This window comes from Andrographis paniculata, unplaced genomic scaffold (assembly GCF_009805555.1).
Source record: "Andrographis paniculata isolate CXL003 unplaced genomic scaffold, ASM980555v1 Contig26END, whole genome shotgun sequence".
Classification (NCBI taxonomy): Eukaryota; Viridiplantae; Streptophyta; class Magnoliopsida; order Lamiales; family Acanthaceae; genus Andrographis; species Andrographis paniculata.
In genome coordinates, this window is record NW_026137557.1 from 980233 (window position 1) to 1007395 (window position 27163).

At 26.6% G+C, this 27163-nt stretch overlaps 2 protein-coding genes across 7 annotated transcripts; both read right to left on the reverse strand.

The window, feature by feature from the left end:
• Nucleotides 1-13602: 13602 nt before the first annotated feature.
• On the reverse strand, nt 13603-18893 carry LOC127246148 (uncharacterized). Of its 4 annotated transcripts, none has more exons than XM_051267392.1 (4): nt 18765-18893; nt 16119-17131; nt 14605-15664; nt 13603-13783 (listed from the first exon to the last, which is right to left on the reverse strand). In XM_051267392.1, exons 3-4 carry the CDS (start codon nt 15376-15378, stop codon nt 13628-13630), a joined length of 930 nt encoding a protein of 309 aa, XP_051123349.1. In that variant the 5' UTR covers nt 15379-15664; nt 16119-17131; nt 18765-18893; the 3' UTR covers nt 13603-13627. The 4 variants fall into 4 exon arrangements, with proteins under 4 accessions (XP_051123349.1, XP_051123348.1, XP_051123351.1 ...); XM_051267391.1 differs by having other exon boundaries at nt 18453-18893; XM_051267394.1 differs by lacking the exon at nt 18765-18893 and having other exon boundaries at nt 14605-14688; nt 14761-15664.
• Nucleotides 18894-19899: 1006 nt separating this feature from the next.
• On the reverse strand, nt 19900-22077 carry LOC127246145 (transcription factor MYB35-like). Of its 3 annotated transcripts, none has more exons than XM_051267387.1 (3): nt 21913-22077; nt 21388-21523; nt 19900-20641 (listed from the first exon to the last, which is right to left on the reverse strand). In XM_051267387.1, the coding sequence occupies exons 1-3, from the start codon at nt 22013-22015 to the stop codon at nt 19900-19902; spliced, it is 981 nt and encodes a 326-aa protein (XP_051123344.1). In that variant the 5' UTR covers nt 22016-22077. The 3 variants fall into 3 exon arrangements, with proteins under 3 accessions (XP_051123344.1, XP_051123343.1, XP_051123342.1); XM_051267386.1 differs by having other exon boundaries at nt 21388-21526; XM_051267385.1 differs by having other exon boundaries at nt 21883-22077.
• Nucleotides 22078-27163: the final 5086 nt, after the last annotated feature.

The window sequence follows — 27163 nt, forward strand, 5'->3', positions numbered from 1 at the left end:
AAATTAAATAATCTTATTTTTTCGTTGAATACTTTACTTTTGTTGCCATATTCCATAAATATTATCCAAATATCTAATATGGTTATAAGTAAAATTATTGAAAAATAATAATAATTAAAAAAATCTAATTTATGTAAAATAACTATTCGAATCTCATTTTATATATTTTTGTAACTTTTAATTTTCCATCAATATTTAAAGTAAGCTTTTTTTATCTTATATTTTCTTCGACCGACTTAACTAGCTAGCATATTATCCAATTATCTAACACAATATCAAATATACGCGTATAACGTCACAAAAATTATAATAAGATAATAAAGATATTACTTTTTGCGTTTGTCAAAATTGTTTTCATTGAATTTATATAATTGCACATAGTTTATTTATATAAGCTATTTTATTTATTCATAATTTTTTTATTTTAATAAATAAATTACCATTTTAAAAATATTTTTTTAACCAATTAAAATTTTTTATTATTAATTTTTTAATAAAATTTTATAATAATTTAATGTTATTTTTTCATATCTACTTAATATATATTTTTTTTTTGTAGTGTACAATAAAAATATTATTGAACATAAAGTAGTGAATTATTATTATTATTAAAATAACTTTGAACATATTTTAGGTTCTATTTAGGTTACTGTTTTAAAAATTCTAATTGTAAAAAAAAAAAAAAACAAAAAATTAAATTTAAAAATTGATTATTAAATGTAATATTTGTACAAATAAATAAAAAATTATTATGTTTTAAAAATATATATTTTTATTAATGAACAATATCAAACTTTAAAAAAAAAATTGCATTTAAAATATAATGATTAGGGTATTTCTCCAAAATTATTATTACCCCCTCCTCATGAGTGTATTAGTGTAGATACAAGAATTTAGGTAAAATATAATTAGTAAATAATTAAGAAATGTATTAGTAAAAATAATAATTATTATTTAGTAAAAATAATTATAGATTAAGATAGGTAAATAGTTTAATTAAAATTAAGAAAATTATAAAATTTTAAATTTTAAATGCGATTAAAGTGCATAATTATATTTAAAAAAATAGAAAGGACAAATTATGTGGGACGGACGAAAATAGAAAATAGAGACAAATTATGTAGGACGGAGGGAGTATCAATTTAAATTTTTGTTTTAGTTACATTTAATTTATATTTGTATTATTCATCAAAAAATATATTTTTTTTTAAATTAAAATATTTTATTAAAAATATTTGTTTCAAAATATTACATCCAATTTACATTTTATAGCACTCCATATTATATCAAAGAAGTATTTGGTATTTTAAATTAAAATTATCATTATTCAAATTGTTATAATTTTCAATATATATACATTATTTGTAATAAGTAATTACATGTGTAGTGATATATATATTTTGCTATTTATGTATAATTATTTTTTAAAAATAAAAAAATAATATTTTTGATTGAACAGACGAAAATGGTAACAAATATATTTTGAATTGTGACGTATGAAATAAATACTTTTAAATTAAGTAAAAAATAATAATAAAATAACATTTTTATTGAGACGAAATAAATATTAAATAATGATTTAAATTCACTAATTTTATATTTAAAACTCGAATCTTAAAACAAACACATTTCTAAAAAAAACACTTCCAAAAGTACTTGAAAATTATAAACTCAATTTATTTATAAATCTATTTTGGTCGTTTAGAATAAAATAAATAAATAAATAAATAAATAATATTATTTTTGTCATTCAAATTTATATTTCAATTTTTAAAAAAAATATAAAAAACACAAAAAAAATTGAACACAGTTTTTTATGACGGAAATTTTTATCAAAAAAAATTATAAAAATAATTACTCTATTCGTCTCAATACAATATTTTGTTTATCATTTTTATTCGTCCCAAAATAATAATCTTATTGAATAACTATATCATCATAAAATTATCCCTATTTTTTCATTATTATTATACAATTGTCATTATTTTTTACACTAATATACTCACAAGATAAAAAAATTATCTATCCTTATTTTTTTTACTAATTATCAATATAATATTAATATTCCTTAAATTCTGTATCCAACACAATTAGACAATATTTTGGGACGGAAGGAGTACAAATTTAAACGAGGGAGAAATACCCCCTCCATCCCTAAACAATCTATCTATTTTTCTATTTTGGTCCGTCTCATAATAAAGTATCAATTTTTTTTATAATTGTATCATCTACCTAATATTACAAATAACCTTCCACTTTATATATATTACACAAATGATATTAATTTTTTTATATTCATTTCTACTCTACGTGGAATGGAGGGAGTAATATAGCAAATATATTTATTTAAATTAGAAAAAAAAAAGAAAAAAAAAAGTCGGCAACGCTGTAAATGTTTTCGAACACGCGCTTTCTCTGAAAGCCACGTGTCTATTCAGAGCGAGTGAAGTTCACATTCGAGTTAGTCGCGTGTGGTTCGAAATCTCCTTAGATCTCAGATTTACGGTAGCCACAAAATCGTGGCCTTTGATTGCGATATACTTAATCTGGACCGTCGATTTTCCTGCACATAATGAATCCATTGACCACATGTAGTCACCTCTAGATGCCAATTTAAATTATAACAACAAATATTGAAGAAATACTCCACGATAAATCCATATAATACTAAAATTATATATAAATAAATATAAATATTATATTTTAAATATAAAATTAATTTTTAATATAATATATAAAAAATTTAGTATTTAATTTAATATTTAAAGAAATAGTAAATTCAACATCAAATTTCCAATCAAACACACCCAACTTATTCATATGCTCCCTTCGTCCAGGTGAAAGAGGCGTTTGTTTTTTGTACGTAAAATTTTTAATATTAGTATTATATTGGATTGTAGTAAAAAAGATAAAAATACTTCTATTAGTATAGTGTAATATAAGAGTAATGATATTTGTGTAATATATTGTAAATTGGAAGAGCATTCATTATGTTAGATAAATAGTACAATTATTAAATTATGAAATAGTAACCTTATTTTGGGATTTACGAAAATAAAAAATGATAATTTTTCAATAGAACGGAGAGAATAATTTATTTATTTTACTATGCAGGGATATATCGTGGTTATTATTCAAGTGCGCTTTGAGTATACATTTTATCAAATCTAATAATGTGTAATATTTGAAAGATTTTTATTAGTTCTCTAAAAGATCCAGTCAAACATTTTTATTTTTTTTAATTATATTAGAAATTAAATTCTACATTTAAAGTATTATACTTTTATACTTATTTATATCATATAAATATTTATTCGAACTCAAAATTTTATTATATAAAACTCAAACTAAAAATTCGAACTTCCAAACAAACATATCATTAAAATAAATGAGTCGAGCTTGAGCTCAACTTGTTTATAGAAATAATAATTCTCGTGGTCCATGTATAATTCAATTAAAATTTGAGCTTATTAGTAATGATATATTTTTATTATTATATATTTTAATATAATATATTGTTTATGTCAAAACTTACAATTATTAACAAAATTTAAAATTTTTATTATAATAAATTTTATTTATTTAATGTATATAATAAATACATATTATCTTTATGAAATCCGAGTCGAACTCGAGGTCAAGCTTTGCGAGTTCAATCTCAAGGTTAAAATTGGATACACGAGTCAAGCTTAAATTACTATTTTAACTCGAATGTTAAACGAGCCTAGTTGAATCTATATCGATAGTATGCTCGAGTCGATCAAATTTAAATAATTAATACTCGAATTTTTTAAAAAAGTTTAACAACTCTAAAGTTTGAGTACTTTAATATTTTATTATGCATCTATTATTATTTTTTTATAAAAATATATTATCATTAATTCTGTAAAATATCATATTAAATTAATATTTAAATAAAAAAAACATAAGTTCCTTTGGAGTTTTGTTTTAACTTTTTACTATACAATCACGATGACTTTTTAAAAACGATTTGATTAAGGTGTTGATTTTTTTTCAATAATATTAATTAAAAGTTTAAATAGTATACTATTAATATTAATATAATACAAATACAATATAAACACTAAGAATACATGATATATTCTTATAAAACATATATGACACTGTAATAATTTTTTCAAATAACACCGATTCAAAAATTCAAAAGGTACTGATCAGAAGTCCAAAAAACATACATTTTAAATATAGTGCATCATCTTATTTCACATAGTATGTGCTATTTGGACTCTTAAGGGGTGCTTTATGGAATCTTGATCGGTGCCGTATGATTTTTTTTAAATAAATACCGTAACTGTACCTGTAAAAATATATACATATACACATTAATTTTACTCATAAAACATCAATTTCAAATTACTATTCAAACTTTAAGAAAAGTATATATACACATTAATTTCACTCATAAAACATCAATTTCAAATTACTATTCAAATTTTAAGGAAAGAAAAAAAAAATCAAATTTCATAATTTATATACAAATTGTATACATAATAATCAATGTTTAAAAAAGGCAAATAGTATAGACATAATTTTATTATAAATTTTATTTAAAGAAAAATACTAATGAATAATCAAGTTAGTCATGCTTTATAACATTCAAGAATTAATCATTACATTACAATAATTGATCTATATAAATATATATGCAAAAATAAAAAATAAAAAAAAAATGAAAATAGAGAAAAGGATGTCCACACACATACATTTATGAATGATGTCTCATTGTCTCAACCATCTCTTAGATTTGTTATTTTCAAATTGAAAACAAATGTACTTTGATTTCTCATACTCTTTAAACCCTAATTTTTGAAGGGTGTGTTTGTCTTAGGGGTTGGATTTTGAGTTAAGATTTGAATAGTTAAAATTTTGAATTTAAATAGTTGTACGATGTGATATAAATAATTATTAATGTGATATTTTGAATATAAAATTTATTTTTAGTATAATATAAAAAATAAAAAATAAGTGTTTGATTTGATATATTTAGGGAAAAAAAATGGAATGAATAGTAGATTTAAAATTCAATCTCCCAAACAAACACACCCGAAGTTTCCCCTACACAAATAAATTTTAATTTTAAAATATTTTATCTAAGCCTTTTTACACACTCAAAATTTAAGGCTCTATTTTTTTTTACATATTTTTTTAAAATTTTGATATTATTTATTAATACTAATAATTTTTTTTAAAAAAATATCACATCAAATACAATATTTTTTATTTAATATTACACCAAAAGTTTAAGTTTTGTTTTTCTAATGTTTACTTTTTTAAAAAAATTATTATTAGTTACTGATAATTATAAAAATATTATGAGAATATTTATTTTTATTATTTTAAAAATATTTCATAAGTGAAAAATAATAATAAATTTTTATGTACCTATTTGGAATGCTGAAAATTGAACATGAACAAATTATTATTTTCTATACAAAAATCACATTCAAACTTCTATTTATACCCGTCACACAATTATTTTGGTTATAATTTCAGTATCAAATTATTATTATTCATTCCGGACGATTTTCAATAAAAATATATTATATTCTTTTATAAAATATCACATTAAAATACTATTTTAACAAAAATTCAAAATATTATTTCAAATAAATTTCAAACTACAACCAAACTACCATTTTATGTTCAACTTTTTATTATTTTCAAAACAATTTAATGTCTCATTCAAAACAAATCTAAATATCAGTTCTTATTTCGAATAAATTAAGTCATTCGGGTCAACAAGACAAGTTATACTAGACAAACGATGTGTAACAATCTTATGATCACGGGTTCATCCCCATATCATCAATACATTCCTTACGAGACCAGTGAACTCTATTCGAACTCTATTCTTAATTTAATAATTATAATTATCCTAAATTCTCGTGTCTACAGTAATCCAACACGTTAAGTGGGACGGATAGAATAATTAATATTAATAACTATTGTTAATATTATTATTATTATTCAAACAAAACACACCAAATAATCTTCTTTTCCCACAATGCCTAACTTGCTTCACTCTAAAAACTAAGCAATCAAACATTTGTAGCAATTAGTGAAAGCCTTTCTTTAATGTTCCCCAATTTAGAACCTCCATTATCATCTCTTTCTTCACCAAATCTCCAACCAAAATTATCACAAACATTAGTCCATACAACAAAATCCACAATTAATTTTGATCAAGAAAATAAATACGCAACTATAACATAATTAAATCGAAATCCCTCTATATAAGCAAGCCAAGTACTACGTAATGATAGTACCGTTAACGTGCTAAAACTAGGAAGTTGAACAGTTGTCATGTTAGCATACCGATGTAGCTAAATTAGCTAAACAAATGTAACGAAATACCGTTTTATGCTAAAATAAAATTAAATGTTGCGACATTATCACACAAACAATAGTTATATCATTGAAATGAATAAAGGTCACTCGCCCAACTCAACAATTCTAGGTGGAAAAAGTGTTTAACGAGCAAGTGCCACGGATTTTAAGTTAAGATATCACTCGAAAAATTAAGTAATAATTATGTATATATACGAAAATAAAATAAAAAGAGAATTCATATTCCTAAATGTGTATTGAACAAGAGTTTAATGTGAATACAATCACTAAAGTCAAATTTTCAACTTGACTTAGAACCAATATTATTTCCATATCAAAAGTTTATTCATACATGAACATGTTATCAAAGATAAATTATTTTTTTTAATCTCGTATTTAACTCATTTTATTATTTTAGAATTTTAAATAGACTCTGTTTGAAAATAATTTCGCAAGTAAAAAAATTTCCGCTAAAATGATCCTCCGGTGCTGGACTCGCCATGCTGGCTTGCCATTGTTGACGTGGCGCTAATGCGGCTAACATGTTATTGCTACGTCAGTGACACGCCAGAGGACCATTTTAGCGAAAAAATATATTATTTGCGGAATTATTTTCATATAACGTCCATTTAAAGTTCTAAAATGATAAAAGAAATCATATACGAGACTAGAATATAGTTTACCTTTTTATCAATTGTATGAACTTTTTACAAAAATTATAACACGTGTCTCGTATTTTAGATCACTTATCATATATATCTTTTGTTTAATCTATACATCAATTAGTCATTTGATTGATTCGACACCATTGTTTAAGTTCTCTTATATTGGTGTGACATCATCGAAGCGCAAATGAAAGAAATAATAATAAAACGAATCATACACAAGACTAAAACTATAAATTTTGCTTTTTGTCTTTTAGATTTCAAAATTATTTCTCAAAATCAAATTGTTCTTAGAAGATTGCGATGATTGTAGAAAACTTCGAGAACCGGTCCCAAAACTATGATTTTGATAGGAGCACGCACTTAATCGACTAAGAAAATGGGGCGTCGATCTTGATTCCCGCCTCCTTATCCTTTCTCGCCGAACATGGCGACGCGTAGAGTGGTGACAAGCATGAGAGGGACTAAGACCTTCCTTTTAGGTTTGTTATTCTTTGTTGGGCAAAGGGCACATGTCCTAAAGCCAAGGGTTTGGTAATTAGGGTTTTATAAAATAGTGACTATTGCCATTGTCATTACATCTTCTTGATCACTACTACATCATCAATTGGTCCCATGGTTACATCTATTTTTGGACAAGTGAAAAACATGGTGTGCCCACTAAAGCTTCCATTGTTGCATAAGAATGGCAATTGAGGATATCAAATGTGGTAGACATTTACAAGAGGGAAAATTATAAAAAATTATCTTCCATGTATACTCAATTATCATTTTATCATTTATTTATCTTTTTGGCAAAATATATCTTACACATTTGTAAAAATTGTCGTTTTGGTCCTTTGGCCGAGCGTGGGACAACCGTTGTATGAACATCACGCGCGGCCAAAGAACATAAATGACAATTTTTGCAAACGTGAAGGATATATTTTGCAGTGAGATAAATACAAAACAAAATTGATAATTGAGTATATATTGAGGATTTTTTTTGCAATTTTCTCTGTTACAACACATTAGTAATTTATTAAGATTGATGGCTTTTGAATTAGGGCTAGTGGGATTTCATTTTTAATCTTGTTTATTCTCTACGAAATGAAATAATGTGTCGATTAATTATCGATGCTTAAAAAGCATTCTAAAGGTGCTTTAAAAAATGTCAAGGGTCGAACTATTTTCTATAATGTAGTAATTGCGATTTACTATAAAAAAAAAAAAAATATTTTCTCTGTATGACAATTTTACTTTTATATTCTTTTTTAGTCCGTCTATTATCTAATTACTAATTTTGATAAAATCAATAAATTAATATTTAACTATTATTCTTGAACATTTATTTACAATAAATATCACGCATTTATTACATTCTCTTTTCATTTTCTTCGATTTCTAATTAAAGTTTCAAAAGTACTCTCAACTATGTTTTGACTTTTATTATTTTTTTTCAATAAAATATATATTTTTTAATTCATGTACCGGACCCAAATGTTTTAAATTTAGCGAACGGATGGAGTATTATTTTTCATCATGAAACATCGCATCCAAGCCAAGAATTAAAACTAAAAGCTAAAATCATTTTGGAAAAGAACACTTGCGTAGATTAGCAATACTTGAAAAGCATTATAAGGTCATTGTTTTTACTTTTTTTTTTTTTTTAAAAAAATGGTGGTAAGAAATTTATCACTATTTAATTTATTAATCGATATTTGGCAACACTTGTGAATAAACTATCACTAAAGCATTAGTAAACTTTTAATGCTTTATTAATAAATAAATATTTATTTATTTATTTATTTATTTATTATTATTATTATTATTATTATTACTTTAGCATTGTTTGTGGGGTGTCATCTTGTCGGCATGACTTAAGCTCAATTCTTAAAATAAATAAATAAATATAATATATGATTTATGTTTTGAGAAAAATAAAATAAAATATTTATTGTATTCTATAAAATATATTATTCATTTTTATAAAATATTATAATAAAAAAAATCACAAATCAAATATACATTTAGATTTGTTTTACATGTAAGCTTTATTATTCAAATAACTTCTTTTATTTTCTTCTTCATTTGTAAAGCAATGGTTGGAGGATAATGGTAAGTACAATTTTTTATTTTTTTTTTCTATGCACTTTTTAAAGATAATCATAAACTTTTTTAGTGACTTTTTTCTTTGACAAAATGTCGAGTTTTGATTGGCTATGTGCTATTATTATTATTATTATTATTATTATTATTATTATTATTATTATTGCCTTTAAGCCATTATAGCAATTTTCTTTCTCTTTAATAATTTCTTGATTAGGACAAATAATTGCACATTTAATATAGAATGGATCACAAGTGCATTTTAAAATCATATATTTAAATAGTATGAAATAAAAAATTAAAAAAAAATGTAAAAATATAATTACTTGTTAAATTATTCAGTTATGTTGTAACTTTATTGAATTATATAAATATATTGAACTACATTACTATTAAGATAATCAAAGTAATCTAACATATAAAATTTATCGGCAAGAATAAGGAACATCTACACTCCAGTCATATTAATTATCAAACACTGATGTACATAGACAGCGACAAAAAATGTAGGGCGTGTTTGTTCGGGGTTTAAAAATTTTGAATTTGAATAATTATATGATGTGATATAAATAGGTGTTGATGTGATATTTTGAATGTAAAATTTATTTTTAGTATAATATAAAAAAATAAAAAATATGTATTTAATTTGATTTTTTTAAGAGAAAAAATAAATGAATAATGTATTTAAAATCCAATCCCCAAACAAACACATCCATAGAGTACTCGACTAAAATAAAAAATGACCATAGATCAACATATCAACACGTGAATCAATAAAAAAAAAAAAAATGCAGTTAGCATTCTCAAAGGAACACTTACAAATCAATGATGCAACTACAAACTTTATTTAGATATGAGTTTGGGATGTTTTGAAAAAAATTGATAATATTTGTAAATTGAATAAATAATAAAATTTTAATTTAATGATTTAAATGAAAAATATTGTGTAATATTTTTATAAAATATTAATGACATAAATAGTATCAAAACTTTATAAAAATAAGGGTTTTTTTAGAATTTCGATTCCCCAAAAATAATATTTTATACTTTTTTACAAATTATCTATACTATACACAAAAATAAATTCAAAAAATAACTTTAAATACTTAATACAAAAAATCAAAAGATTCAAATATTCAAGTTAAAATACTCCTTCCGTCCCAGAAATAAGTATCTATTTGCTTTTTGCACGTAGTTTTAGAAATATTAGTATTATATTAGGATATAGTAGGAATAAAGTAGAAATAGCCAAAATAACCTTATTAGTATGTGTGATATTTGGTAATGGCATTTGTGTAACATATTGTAAGTTGTAAAGGTATTTGTAATGTTAGGTAGATACTACGGTTACTAAAAGAGGAAATTGATACTTTGTTATGGGATGGACTAAAATGAAAAAATAGATACTTTGTTATGGGACGGAGTGAGTAATATATTTATATTTTTAACACAATTTTCCATACTATACATAAAAAAAACATATTAATACACACGGAAAAGCCCAACATTTTTATCCATCTTTTATTTCTTAAGCCCAATGGGCCGGGCCCATTTCTTAATTGAATAGTGGGCTTTGCCCAAATGTTATATTGGCTTAATTGTTAAATATGAAAATGTAGATATATATATATATATATATATATATTACTCCTTTCGTTACACCAAAATGTGTTCAAAACTTTTCGACATAAATATTAATGTGTGGTGTTTCTATTGACATTTTTTTTTTGGTTAATTTTTGCCTTTTATAATAGAAATATTTATTTTGCTGTGTAATTTAAAAAGTAACAGTCCCTCCGTCCCCATACAATACTTTTATTTATTATTTTTGTCTGTCCCAAAATAATAGTCTCATTTCCATAAATAATCATATCACCATAAAACTAATTCTACTTTTTCATTATTATTACACAATTGTCACTACTTCGTACTAATATACTCATAAGGCAACTACCGATATAATATCAATATTCTTTAAATCTCGTGCCCAATACAATGAGACTATACTTTTGGAACGGAGGAAGTAATATTTTATTTGTAGTTGATAATTAAAAGTAGTGTAAAAATAATTTTATTTTTACTCTTTCATATAAAATTAACAATGTGATGATTAAGCATAGATATTTATTAAAAAATAATAGAATATTTTGAAATTGATTATTTTATAATTACACAATCTAAAATACAAATATATATACTGACAGTGGACTGAAAGAAGTATATTATTTAAAAAATTATGGCAAAAGTGATCATAAAAAACATTTAGGAACGACAGGGTTTGTTCCTTAATAATCTACTGGAGATATAATTTTTTATAAATATTAATAAAATACAATATATACACGATCAATATTTTATTTTAAATTAATTTCAAATCATAATAAAATACTTTTAATTTACCGGTAAGTTTAGCAAAAAATTCCTTAATATATATATATTTTTTAATTTTTTTTTTTTTTGTCCAAACACGAAGTATTCATTTTATTTTTTTTATTTTTTTTCGCGTATGTATAACTCAACCACACATTACAAATACGTTTTCATATTAATTAGATCATTTCCAACCCACTACAGTGGGTTGTACCAAAAATGGGGGGAGGGGCTCCAACCTACCCCCAAATCTCCCCCTATTTTTGCAGGAATCCACAGTATTACTCCACTCTATTTCTATTTTTAGAGTGGAGTTTTTGTGGTGTTTTTTATATTTTTGGTATCTTGTTGGTGTATTGTGTAATTTTAATTTTTTAGTAGATGATATATAATTTTATATTTTAAAAAGTTGTATATAATTTTATTTTTTTTAAAAAAAAATAATGTATAATTTTATTTTTTAAAAGTGATATAATTTTAAATTTTGGAAAGTAATATATAATTTTATTTTTTAAATGTTAATTTCTATATATGTAATTTTTAAATAATTTATAAATTATATGTGTATGGATCTAATGTAAAAATAAATTAAAGTTGGAGTGTAATTTATAAATATGAAAAGTTATATAAAATAATATAAAAGAGGAATACAAAGGAATATACGTTTGAGAGTAAAAATTGAAGTTTATGGTTAGAGTAAAATTACTGTAAATCAACTGCATTTTTTTTTTTACTGTAGCAACTGAAAAATGAAGTGAAGGGTTGGAGATGACTTATACGGTAATATAATTTCTACTTACCAAAATTATCACTGCTGATTATTGTTAAAATACAATTTTTATTAAATTCCAAATACTTACTCTCTAAATTGACGGCCGAAATATATTTTAATAATATTAAAATTTTATTGAACTATATGCATTGAATTATTATTTTTTGATACATTAGCTTGAAAATCATATTCAAGTACATTATTGAATGTTGGAATTATTAGACAAAATTTAACTTTTAATTATTTAATTGAATACCACACTTTAAAGCTTATTCCCTTTTAGTTGATTAATGATTCAAAATACCTTTTTGCTTGATTTTATTGGTCCCCATTTGTGTCAAGAATTATAACAACATTTATAAATAGTGACAAAAAGTGTATCTCAATGTCCTCCATAATACAAGCAAACAAACCAACTTATTAGTTTCATTTAAATAATAATAATAATAATAATAATAATAATTTTTATTTATTTATTTTAACAAGTATCATTGGTTTTCAAAGCCACGAAATGCAAATTAAATAAATCATTCGAAGCTTGAAATTATTTAGACTTATTTCCCTCACAAAATATTTCATTCAAATTTATCATAAAATCAAAAGAATATATAAATTTTTATTAAACCATAACTAAATCAAAACCGAAATTTATAAATTCAATTTTGGACCGAACAGAACCAATTAACCGAACAGTCCAAACAAAATAGTCCAAACCGAAAAAGGAAAAAAAAATTCGATTTTCTAGATTTGAACGGCCCAATATTCACCCCTAAGAATACATATATAATACGAGCCTAAATTTAAGTCTAAAACCTAAAACCGAACACAAAAGTAAGACACTCGATTCAACCCGGCTCAAATAACAACTTATCATCGAAACCAAGACAGTGCAAACAAGCAAAGGTGCAAAAAGCCAAAGAACCTTACAAAACACACAAAAACAAAAACATCAAAGCCAAACAATAATCCTATCATCATCATCAATCAAATTCTAATGTCCAAGAATTCACCAACACATTCATCAAAATCATTACCAATTTCCAAAATAACAAATTTACCAACAAATCTATAAACACATCATGTGATGGCAATAAAAAAAAAAAAGATTCACTAATAATACAATAAATCCTCAAAATCCCCAAATCTTTCCCTTCTCTAAACTTACCTCAAAAAGGCCTTCATACAAATTTTTTCTCATATAAATAAATGTACAAAAGCTACAGTGAAGGCCATCACCATCCATTCTTTTCCCCAAGATCTAAATGAAATAAATCACCACAAGAAGTAATCTTCAGGTGAATTCTTTCCTTTTTTTTTCTTTTTTATTTTTAAAATTATTAATACAAAGAGTTATTATAAGGTGGGGGGGGGGGGGGGGGGGGGTTCATTCAGCTCTTTGTACAGTGGTTTTGAAGAGAAGGATGTATAGCTTATGATCCATAGAGAAATAGATAAATCCACCCACTGAATGTGTCACAAATGAACCAAAACTAGTCCCTACTATACAGTGCCAAGCAGGTCCATATACCCCATCAAATTCCTGCAAAAAGAAGATGGGATAAAGCCCTACAAATAAATATCTATCTAATCAATGACATGTGGGCAAGGAAAAGGTTGATTCTTGGGCATCAATAATCATATAATCTTGGAAAAATTGCTTATAATTCACCCCTATTTTAATTTGGAAAGTCTGCACCTATATTTCTTCAATCGCCCTTTAAAAAACATTGCCCAAAATCTCTTAAAAATTACGGAAGATTGTCTTGTTTTCGAAAATATTGAACGTAATGAAATCCGTTGCATTTTAGAAAATATTAAACAGATCAGGTCTTTTTTATTTTAAAAAATATTGCATAAAAATAGCAAAAGCAAAAAGAATTCTATGCAATGTTTTCTAAATCACTAATGCTTGTTACGAGGATTTCTATTATTCCTCCAAAATTTCGCCCATTACATCAAATTAAATACCATTTTTTTTAACTTTTTTAATGTTATTCTTAAACATTAATTTTATATTAAAAATATTATCAAAGCACCTGTTTATACAGCATCAAACATCTATTCTAATTTAAATTTTAAATTTTCAAAACTCAAACACAACCCAAAAAAAAAAAAAAAAAAAAAAAGAACATTCTTAATGATATGCAGACTTTCCAAACCAAATACGGGTCTAAAGCAATTTTTCCTATCATCTTTGGATGAAATTGATAAGTTATTATTATTTTTTTTTTTGATAACGAAACTGATAAGTAATTTAATTGCAAGGGAAGGGGGATTAGGACAAAAGAATTAGCAAATTGGAAAGATGTAATGAATGATGATAATTATGTATAACTGAAGCGATGGGAAATTAGAGAGTACCTTTTTGAGAGTGAAAGCAAGGGTTTTGGATGTGAACTTTTCGAGGCTATCATGAGCTTTTCTTGCACAATCGACAGCATGAATCTGCATAAACGGGGGCATATCAACAGCCACAACTTTGACACCACTGCAAGACAAGAAGTCATTCAACTCAACCTGTGAGTTGCAGAATGACCTTCTTCTCCCTCCATTGACTGCAGGAGGGATCGATGATGATAGAGAGAGAGAGATCCTTCCTGTTCTCATCTCAGGGCCTTCTTCAAAGCCCTTCTTCTTCACCACTGCCCCTTCACTGTCCATGCTCCTTGACAATAATTGGGATGATTTCTTGACATCTGACTCCTCAAAGGATGGTTTCTTGAGGAATTTCTTGGAAGATGGCTTCTTGACGATGTTGTTGTTGTCATTTTTGGTTTTGGCTAGGGTTGGATGGAGGGTGGTGATTCTCTCTTTCTGGCTGCTTGATTTGGTCAAAGTGGAGCAAGAGGAGTCCAAGATTAGGTTCTTGGGTTGGGAATGAGGCTTCAATGAATTAGGGAGAAGCTTGTGATGGGTGCAGAGTTTGGAGAAGCGATGGGATATGGTTTGGATGGTGGAGGGAGGGGTGGTGGCGGTGGTGGGATCTGGGAGGGGGTGAGTGAGGTGGTGTTTAGCGGCGGCGGCGGTGGTGGTGGAGGGGCTTGGTTTAGGGTGCCTTTTGGGTGTGGGATCCATGGCTGTTTCTTGGGGTTGTGGAGCTGCTAAGATGCGCCTGTGGCTGATTTGGTGTGCCATTGAAGTGATGAAATGGGAAGGAGAGCTAGGAGAGAGATAGATACCCTTTATTCAAGATATACTCAGGCTCTGGGCTGGGGGGGAGGGGGGTAGGGTAGGGTAGGAGGAGTATGGGGTTTAGCATTTGGGAAAGGGACAAGACTCTGTAAATGACTACAGATCTGTTGACGAGGGCTTACTTCTAAAATGCGCTGGGTGCGGAGGGAGACTTCAGTCAAAATATGGACCAAACTGGTTTCTTCCACGTCATACATGTGATTGTACTCACCGCTTCAATAGCTGTACCCTGCCACATCACATCAAGACAGTAGTACTTACTGCATCAATATCAGTACCAAACCATAAAAACCACATTTTCATTCAGCAAACGTTTTGCCAGTGTGTAATTAAACTTTGTCCAAATTAATGGGATTCTATTATAAAATTAATGTAACAATAAAATAGAAAAGCAATAAATCAAAATTTTAAAAATCCCCCGATTCGAAATCAATCATGCCTTCGGCCTGCCAAACCTTCCAATCATGCAGAACATGCCAAAACATTTTATAAACAAAGCCCATCACAAACTTGCAGACAACACACTTTATCAATCTTAAGAAAAACAAATAAAATTTTCTCCCTTTTCTTCAAAGATTAATAATAATAAAGAAAGAAATCATATATATATATATATATTTGTGTGTGATAATGCATATAATACAAAGATCCAATTATTGTGACAGATAGTGTAATAACTTTACCTGCTATAATTAACACAAACTTGGCTGCAGCACATTCAATGGTTGTTCTTCCACTTTTGCAAAACCTGCCTGCATACATCTCATCTCAAAGTACAACTTTGTTATTATTCATTAAAAATTTAATATATTGATTCAAGCTTAAAATTTGTCTAATATTTATAAACATTAATAACACCTTAGAATCTAATAAAGAATTCCAGTTCCAACTCAAAACTAATTGATAGTAAGTGGATAAACTACGGGGTTTCCCAACATTTTCCAAGGTGGAATATACTCAACAAAAATTTGACCCAACTCCCTATCTTTATCTTTCCCTTAAAGTAAATGGCCTAAATCTCAGCCATAAAACTGGTTCTTGATCCAATGTTGGCTATAAATCCAATAACTCAGCTCCCTGTGTCTTCCCAAAGCAACCATCTGCTTTAAATTCACCACATTTACCCAAATCTATTACCCATCAACTTCACAAAATCAGTAGACCATGTAAGAGCAAAGAGTGTGGCCGACTAATCGAATCTTTCGAAAATTTGTCATGAGGCAGGGAAAAATGGTGAATCTAATTCATCACCATTTGGCTAAACAAAGATGCTAGCAGTATATAAATCAACAAGCTACCACTTACAGCCAGCATTCGATCGAATAACTTGAGAAAAATGAATGAGAAGCTCCGGTGCCATAGGCGATATCCGAAGTCCTTCAAGTATAGCCTCCATGTAAAATAGAAGCTTCCTGCAAAGTCTGTCTCTGCAACCTCGAATAATTCTAATGAAGGAGCCCCAAGATATTTGGACCTGAATCAAAAGCTAGCTATCTTGAAGAGATGCACTTAATTAGCCTTGTATTTCTGAAAACATCCAGCCCCTAAACAAACCATATCCAAACTAACAAGATGTCCGAAAGAAAGCTACGGTTAATCCAATCACGAAACTCATCAATCCCTTCTGGTAGCATACATGTCTACAGAGTGTAAAAGGGGATGGTGGATGATACTTCTTTGAGACGAGTAACGCAACCTGTAAAGGAAAAACAAACACTTCAAGACTTTGGAAATAATATTCGAAAATAGAGGTCGACAAACATGATGAGTTCAATCATTACTTCTACTCAACATCCAAATTTACACACACACACATATATGCATCCTGGACCACTGTGGATCTAACCATTGTAGCATTTAAAACATATATAGAAATAATCAAATCATTTATCCATATCCATTTGAATTAGCACAACAATTTGGAATGTGTAAACTGTAAACCAACTCTGTTCCTACACCAAGATAGAAAAGGGGAATTAGATTTTCAAGCAGACAGTTTCAGGCAGCATCATGTACCACTCCCTGAGATTTGTCCTCGAAGAATTAAATAACTTACGCACAATGAACATGTGGTGTCACCTACAGATCAACCCCAACCACCCGACCTCAGTTTTAATAATGGCCACAACCACCACACAGCAAAAATGGTTCGAGCCTTTATATTGACAAGAAGGAACTTACACAACAAAAAGACATGTAAATAGAATTTCAAGACTAATATCTCCAGCATTAGCTAAGCACAGAACCAGAAACTTCGCTACACAATTGACGATTTAGAACTATAGGAGGATGTTTCATCTATTCAAAAATCAGGGCTGCTAGAAGTGCAGAACCCGACTTGGGATTTTAACACCCAATCAGAAACATACCGACATACTACGTATAAATTTAATCAGTGAAAGATTCTATACAAGTTAGCCAATATCTATATTTTTGTTCTTATACAGACATCTCTGGCTTCCACACACAACTCTTCAATTTCTGTTAATTCAATGACTCTTTCACCAAAGAAATATTACAATATGAAATTTTGGAATCGTCGGAGACTAGTAGAAGCCATCCTGCAGATTTTACAAAGATGCACAAACTAAACCATATAACCACAGTTCTAACAAGACAAAGCTTCCCATCAATGGTAAATGGATAGAAGCAAATGTGCAATTACCATACAAAGACATGAAATAAATGGACTACAGAGAAGAACAACGCTAATGCAAAAATATTTCGAACCCGTGTAGTAGTTTAACAATTCATTTACATTAACATATCAGATCAAGTGTTTACGCAAGCACGCTATAGAACCCAACATCCAAATATATATACACAACCCGATCAAAAAAACTAGTTGTAAATAGATGAACATATTCACCAATTTGCAAGGAAACATTGCTATGATCATCAAAATGTGCCGATACATGTGACCTTATGAAGCTGTGGACACTGGACAAGCATTAATCTAACCAAGCAAATATCATTCCAAATATTTATCAGTTAGAATTCCAAACTCTTAACATTACCCAAATTCATCTGCATTAAAAATTCTTCCCCGGTGACACAAGTCTAAATAACAAAAACCTTCAAGCATGAACCCTAGAAACCGCTTATTTAGCTCAAATTACTGAAAATTCTTCTCATCCTTTTCACTTCTTCCTCGTCCAACTCACCATTCAGCACTAATCTAGCTCCTCCGCCAAAGCGACATGCACAAAATTACCGATATATATAATTCCTATCCACAAAATCATACACAATTTTTTGTTACTAATTATTTTTATTTTTTTAAAAAAAAAGGCGCGATCGCAGGACAGGTCGGGTGCAGGCGCGCGCACAATGTTGTGACATCACCGATGGAGGCCCGGAGGCCGGCGAGAGCTTTGGATTGGCAGCGGAGGAGAACTCGGAACTACTTGAGGGAAACTGTAGGGTTTGTAAAAAGCCATTGGCGCTGGAGCTCGGGACCTTCGGGAAGAAGAATCCCTTATTACTCGCTCATCTCATGTATTTATAGCCTTCGGATCAAACTGAAATTACCATTGTACCCTTTTAATATTTGTAAGGAATATTTCATCCTTTGTCCTCCATATTTCTTCACCATTCAATTTGACTCCCTCAATTCCCTTATTTTCTCATTTTTTTTGTCTAAAATTTTTTGCCCTTATCAACCTAAATACTAGTCGAAAATCATAAACTAATTAGCATAGTGAAATTTTAATTAAAAACTCAAATTAATATAGGGTGTGTTTGTTTAGATTTTTGAAATTTAAATTTGAATTTTAAATAATAAAACATTGAATTAAAATAATTATACAGTTGTATAAATATTTCAAATATAAAATTAATTTTTAATATAATATAAAAATATTAATTTTTAAAATAAATTTGAGATGAATAACAAAAAAATCCTCCAAAAAATCTTTAAAAAAACATATTTTTAGATTACTATGGAACATGCTGAATTAAACTCCAATATGATAGAAATTTTGAAAAAAAAAATGGAAATATGATGTTTTTTTAAAGAGCATATATATATTATTGAAAAAAAAAATATTTTTAATAAATAATCTTTGTTCGTTTCAATTTTTTTGTCCAATTTATTATATATACGAGAATTTAGATTAAGTATAATTAGTAAGTAATTAAAAAATATATTATTAAAAATAATTATTGTATAATAAAATTAATTATAAATTAAAATTAAAATAACTAAATAGTATAATTAAGATAAAAAATTATAAATTATAAAAATTTAAATATAATTAAAATATATAATTATATTTTAAAAAAATAACAAATAACATAGAACGGATAAAAATAAAAAATAATGAACAAAAAATAAATAAAACAAACGGAGTATCAACAACAAACAATTAGAAACTTAAATAATATCTCACATTTATAAAGTTTATTATACAAACAATTATACTAAAGATGATGATCATTATTCATTATTCAATCTTCAATAATTCAATAGTAAAATGGTTCTCCAAAGAATCCAGATAGTTGAGCAAACATCTCATCTTGGCTCTCCAACATAGCCTCCACAAAAGACGAACTTTCCGAACACGAACCGAGCTCGAACCCATTATTCAAAATATCCGAACCAGTATCCTCATAATTTTCTCTCTCCACCACGCCAACGGGAACATAACTCTGCTCAGTAATCCCGTCACATTCGACAACCACGGCCCCCTTATCCCCGGGGGCCATATTCTCGTGCACGGGCACAGGTAAAAACTCGTCTTCTAGAAGAAAGTCGCTCCAACTAAACCCGGGCCCCGATATATCGGCCGGAAGCCCACATTCGGGCATGTAATAACATTGCGCAATTTGCTCGTTCTTGGCGGGGTTCGAAGCGTCCGCAACTAGATTTACGGCTCGTAATTGAGAGTAGAGGTCGAGGGAATAGTGTTGATCCATCGGCTCCGGCGCTTGTTCTGACTCGGCGTTGTCCAATGGCGAGAATTGGTACGTGTTTGACTGCCGCATTAGAGTCGCGTTCTTTAAGTCCCGAGAAAGCGAGGCGAAGCGGGTCCGGGCCTTCGGAAAAGCCCCGATACTGCCGTAATCGGCGAGGATTTGAGAAAATGGCTTGTGGGTCACGGGATCGATCCCCATTGCCGATAGCTTTTTTCGTAATTTACTGTTCCATAGAGTTTTCACGTCATTTTCTGTTCTTCCTGGCAATTGTTGCGCTATTATAGGCCATCTGCGTAATTAAATTTTATTGCATAATTTAGTTTATATATTGTTACAACTTTATATTATATATATTACATATATTTGAAATTTTTTACTAAATAATAATTTTTTCGTAAGATATTACATTAAAAATAATTTTTTTATTTAATAAATATCAAATCAAATATTCAATTTTTATTATTAAAAAAATCAAAAGTTTAAAATTTATATCCAAACCAAAACTTTTTATGGCATTTTAAGTCATATTTGTGCTATAGTTATGATTGGGTCAAGTTTATTTTTAGAATTTTGTTTCAATATTTTAATTACGACTAATTTTACCAAAAAATAATATCTTTTACTATTAAGTTTTTTCCAATAAAAACATTGCTCATTTTTCATTAAAAAAATATCATTTCAAATTATTATTTTAACTATAAAAAAAATAAAAAATTTTACTTACAAATACAAAACGAATATACTCATAACCACCATATATATAAATATATGTCTTTAAATATTTAATATATAATCACTATATATAAATATATCACTCTGTTCTTCCAACATGATTTCTCAATTGTGATTTTAAAAAATAATGATAAACAATATTAAAAATATATATATAATTTTTTTAAAAAAAATTAAATATTCAATTTAAAATAATATATATTATACTTTTGTCATAAACTCTCATGTCACACATCAAAAATCAATTAGCCTAAAAACATTATTTGAACAAAGCCTATGTAAATATTTAAAATGTCCATTTACCGGCTACCGATAGCTGCGTGTAGCTGAATGACGAGTTCCTCTTCCTGTGGGGTGAAGCTCTTGTGCTTCCCATCCGGTTCCCGGTTGCCGCCACCACTCCACCTCTCTCTGCCACCTTTTCCGTTCCTTCTCGCCACTGCTAATTAACAAACAATTACTATCTTCAATTCATTCGACAATTAAAATTTTTATTTATTTATTTTCTTACAACATAACACATCAAATATATACATATGGACATGGATCAGCCTATGCTATACAAATAATCAACATATATTTATATATATTTCAATATATTTATATTTCAACCTATGTTATATTATAATTTAGTATATGTTGCATTATGTATAAATATATGCTGATTATATGTATAACATATATTGATTCGGTCAAATCAGTATCATGATACTTAACCGAATCAACATAGGATCCACAGCCTATATATATATAGATCATGTAAGAAAGAATTAGAATGTGAATTGGAAGAAACTCTACCTGATCTCTTGGAAATAGTTGTCCAATTACCTGACATCCCTTTATGATTATTGTTATTGTTATGTATCTTGTCTTCTTCTTCCTCTTCCCATTGATCTTTGAGCTTTTCCGAATAACCGGCGCTTCGAACCATTTCACATGCCAAAGAAACACAAATGAATCAACGACAACCACAACCACCGCTACGACGATAATCTTACAAGAAGTCGCGATAAAATTAAGGACCCTTTTAATAATTATGGAGAGAGAGAGGGGTAGAGAGAGAAAGAAGTCAATAGGAAGATGGATGAAGCAAGAAAAGCATGAGAGTGATTGAGTTGCATTTGCATGATCAAAATGCAACAAATAATAATAAGGTTAAAAAAACATACTTTTTGTATCTACAAAGAATATATACATTTGTTGTATACAAGTCAATTAAGAAATAATAATATACAGAGTGTAAATACGAAAAGATTGAAATACGGTAGATTGTAAAAAGTCGTACTTAATAAAAATAATCTATGTGAAAATAAGTATTTTGATACTTTTACGTGAAATAATACCGTAAAAATCATACTGATAAAATAAACATTCATAATTTTTGTGACGCCCTATTGTAATATCACTATTTTTAACATAAAAGAATAAGATATCTTAAATAATTTTATTGTATAATTCATATACATGTAAATAAAGATTTTATACAAAATTTATATTATATCTTCAATCGTGTACGAGTACAAGGATTTATTACATAATTTTGACAATAAAATTTACACATGATATTTTATGTATATATATCGGGGGTTGTATTTTGCGTGTGATATTGAATTCGTTGAGTTGTTTGGTGAAGTATAAATTGAGGGCAAGTTGTTAATGCAATAGTTATCTTAGATTATTAAAATGGTTCATGTGAAAAGAGCTTTGCATGTGTTCATGATTTCTTGTTTTCTAGTTTAATGTGGTCACAAGTTTGACAAAGTATAACGGTTTTTAAACAAGGATTTTAACTAATCATGTGTCCCTTTTTTATGATGGAACAATATTTTATAATGTCGATGAGAAATGTAATAAAAATTCAGTCGTATTCAATTTTCGAATCGAATATTGTTTCAATAAATTAAAGGGTGTGAATGAAATATATTTGTGTCGGTATTAATTAGTTTTACGCGAAACAAGTTTTAGATTTCATTCTTAAAAAAAAATAATACAAAACCCAAAAGACTCAAAAAAATATATATATATATATATATCAAATATATTACTATTTAAAATAAAAATAAAAATTCAAGAAGGCGATAGAATGTCAAGCCAAATTTGTCCAAATGAAATTTTACAATATAGGATTATCTTGGATTGAGTAGTTATATCCATCGTAATTATACATTTACTTTTAATGATTTGAGTTCTTTTATATATATATATATATATATATATACATATACTCCCTTCGTCCCAAAAGATTTGTCTTTGTTTTTCTATTTTCGTCCGTTCCAAAACAATTGTCTTGTTTGATTATTTAGTAGTCGTGGTCCCCATTATATAACAAAATTATTCCTACTTTTCCATACTACCCATAATTCTTATTCTAACATACTCTTTAAAATCCTTCAAAAAGTAAGAGCATTTTAGTCATTTAAATTTTACTTTATACCCACTTTCAATTAAATACTATTATTCCTTAATTCTCGTGCCAACTCTCAATAAGACATTTCTTTTGGGACGGAGGAAGTATATTTTTTGTTATAATAAGCGGTACCACACAAGATATATAATCTCTATATAATTTACAGATCGTATAATATTTATGTTATAATTTAAAATTTTTAAATGTCGCACCTTTCTAAAATAGATTTCTCGTGACTTAAAACACAACTTAAGCATGTATTATGCTCTCATAAAGTCGATCGGATACTACAAATCGATTCAAAGTTTATAGCAATTGTGTTGTGTAATATTATCTATTTATTATTTAGAGAATGAAATAAATATGCACTTCCCGACTATTTATCGTCATTCTTTAACCAAAATATCATCATTTTACGTTGTAGCTTTTAAAATTTTACTAAAAGTTATATTGAATCTTTTTAAAAAATAATTTGTCACATTTATCAATGTGTTTTATAGTAAAATTAGCCATGCAAAAACTTTTAGTTAGCTAAGGTTTGTTTGATTTTTTTTTAATTTTGATTTAAATATTATTTTAATACGATATTTTTAGTAAAAACATTAATATATTTTATAAAAAGACGATTGAATTAAATAGTATTTATATTTAAAATACAAATGAAATACATGTACCTAAATTTTGTGAATATGTATGAGTTGTTTCCCCTAACTTTAAATAAAGGTTTCTTTACTTAAATTGTGTTTGTTTTATTTTTATTACTTTTAATAAATTACAAAAAGATTAATAATAAGTCATCAAACAATTCAAAAGGGGAAACAATTACAATGTTGATTTGAAAACTTCAGCATTGTCTCGGCACTCATAATATATACAAATAATATATTTTCTTATTATACACCGCATATGTTGTTTATAATTAAAACATGTGATGTTTATTTATAATTATATGTGTGTTGTATAAGAGTACGTTATGTGCTAAAATCAATTGTTGTGTGTGATGCATGTGACTACATCATGTAATTTTAATTTATTTAGTGTATTTATATTACATTGACATGTATAATGTATTTTCTGTAATAATTGTATGCACTGCCAGGCAGCACACGCAACCGCCTTTTATTAATAGTAATTGTTTAAAAATATATATATATTACCTTCGTCCAGCTCTAAAAGTCTCGTTTACTTTTCGGGTGTTAGTATTTGAATATTAATTATTATATCAAAATTTAGTACAAATTAAGAAAAAATTACAAAAATACTTTCATTAGTGTCTTATAATACTAATAGAAAGACATTTGTACAAAAAATTATACAATATAAAAATATTTTTAATGTTAAATACAATGACGCAAATATAAATATATTTTTTTTTCTCACAAATATTTTTTTAAATTGTAATTTTTTATTATTTTTTAGAAAATTTAAATCTTGGGAACATTTGATACATGACAGTTATTTAAAATTTAAAATATTTTGCTTTGGAATATTAAAAAATATATATATAGTAATAATAAATGATAGCGATAACGGCTATGTCGAAAAAAAGTGTCACGTGGCCTACACAAATGTCCGAACTGGACAAAAACAATTGAAGCTTTATGGTTGTTGACAATTGTAAGGTACAACTTTTGGAAGCACATCCAGAGTACAACTAATCATTGCGTCAACCTGATCTCAATGGGCTCCGGTCCAACAAATCACATTTTACATATGTGTGTTTTACATATTGATATACATTAACCGTGTTCATTCAAAATAACCTTAACCTACTCCCAGAGTTATATTTGTATTTTGTTACATTATATTTAATATTACAAATATTTTTATATTATATATTTGTTATACAAATAATATTATATTAATATTATAAAATATTAATAAAATTATTTTTATCCTTTTATGTAATATTTGCGGGCAGACGGATGTGGAGGTAGTAATATATATAAAAAATATATATATATCACGTGTGCGCCAACGTGCCAAGCGGTGCCAATTATTTTTATACAAATTTTAATTACGAAATTAAAATGATAAAAAATCAGTAACTATTTTATGTAGTATTACCATACACTTCTTATACTTAACATTAAAAAATTACTTCAAACTAAAAATACTAAATCAATACATTAATTTTTTTTAATAATCTTTTTTTCAAAAATTATTATGTAAATTATAATATTTTATAACAATATATAATTTTTAATACAAACTATTACATTCAATGATTATTTCGAAAAAAAAAAAACTAAAAAAGAACAAATTCGTAAGGTATATTCTCTTTAAACTTTGTTTTTTGTATTTTATATTTGACTTTTTAGTTTTAAAATATTTGATATAATATTTTATAAAATAATAATAATGATAATATTCATTAAATAATTAATGTTCAGAAAAATAAATATTAATTTACTCAAAATTTATTTAAAATAATAATAATTCCAGTATTATATATTCAACTTTGTAGCATAGGCAAAGCTTTTAATTTGGTATGCAATGCAATATCTTAATTACAATTTGACATTGTTACTTAAAATTACGTACTACTTATTAATTTGTTTGTTTAGGGTGTGTTTGTTTGGAGGTCTGGATTTTGAGTTTGAATTTAAATAGTAAAAATTTTGAATTTGAATAGTTGTATGATATGATATAAATATGTGTTGATGTGACGTTTTGAATGTAAAATTAATTTTTAGTATAATATAAAAAATTAAGTGTTTGCTTTGATTTTTTTGGGAAAAAAATGAGATGAATAGTATATTTAAAATCCAATCCTCCAAAAGTGTGTTTGATTGTGTTTTAGGCTGTGTTTGGTTCGTATTATTAAGGTTTGGCTTTTTTTTTAGTTGAAATAATAATTAAATTTAATATTTTGTATGTAAAATAAGTTTATTAACTGAATGGTAAAATAATTAAAAAAAAAAAAAAAGTCTTATGTTGGGTTGAGCCAACAAAATAAATACTTCTTCTGTCCCGTAGCTAAATATTCATTTATTTTTTGTACGTAGTTTTAGAAATATTAGTATTATATTGGGATATAGTAGAAATAGAGTAGAAATGACTAAAATAATCTTATAGTATATGTGGTATAAAGGTAATGACATTTGTGTAATATATTGTAAGTTGTAAGGATATTTGTAATGTTAGGTAGATAGTACAGTTACTAAAAAAGAAAATAGATACTTTGTTATGGGACAGACTAAAATAGAAAAATGGATACTTTATTAAGGGACGGAAGGAGTATATATGTTTTTTAATTATATTATATGAATATATAATGTATATTTACATCTACATAATATATATAATATTTATTTTACTTTCTTAAATATATATATATATATTTAACAAAAATACTCTTTCCATCTGTCTTTAAGATTCATATTTATTTTTTCATTGTACTTAACATTAAAAATATCATTATATTTGTATAATTTTTTGTACAAGTGATATTCTATTAGTATTATAAGACACTAATTGAAATATTTTTGTAATTTTTTTAAATTTATATTATATTTTAATATAATAATTAATATTCAAAAGTCAATACGGATTCCCAAAATAATTCATTATACCTTATATAAAAAAATACCACAAATTATTATACTAAACAAACACACCCACTATATTTTATATTGTACAATACAAGTCCAACTTATAAAGCATTATTAT

Bases quoted from the DNA above. Each gene is read 5' to 3' on its own strand.
- LOC127246148 (XM_051267392.1), bottom strand. From the start codon at position 15,378: ATGGCACACCAAATCAGCCACAGGCGCATCTTAGCAGCTCCACAACCC. The intron at 13,784-14,604 runs GTACTCTCTAAT...TTCTTTTTGCAG, and splicing joins TTGCTTTCACTCTCAAAAAG to GAATTTGATGGGGTATATGG.
- LOC127246145 (XM_051267385.1), bottom strand. From the start codon at position 22,015: ATGGTTCGAAGCGCCGGTTATTCGGAAAAGCTCAAAGATCAATGGGAA. The intron at 21,524-21,882 runs GTAGAGTTTCTT...GTTAATTAGCAG, and splicing joins AACTATTTCCAAGAGATCAG to TGGCGAGAAGGAACGGAAAA. The intron at 20,642-21,387 runs GTAAATGGACAT...TTAATTACGCAG, and splicing joins CACGCAGCTATCGGTAGCCG to ATGGCCTATAATAGCGCAAC.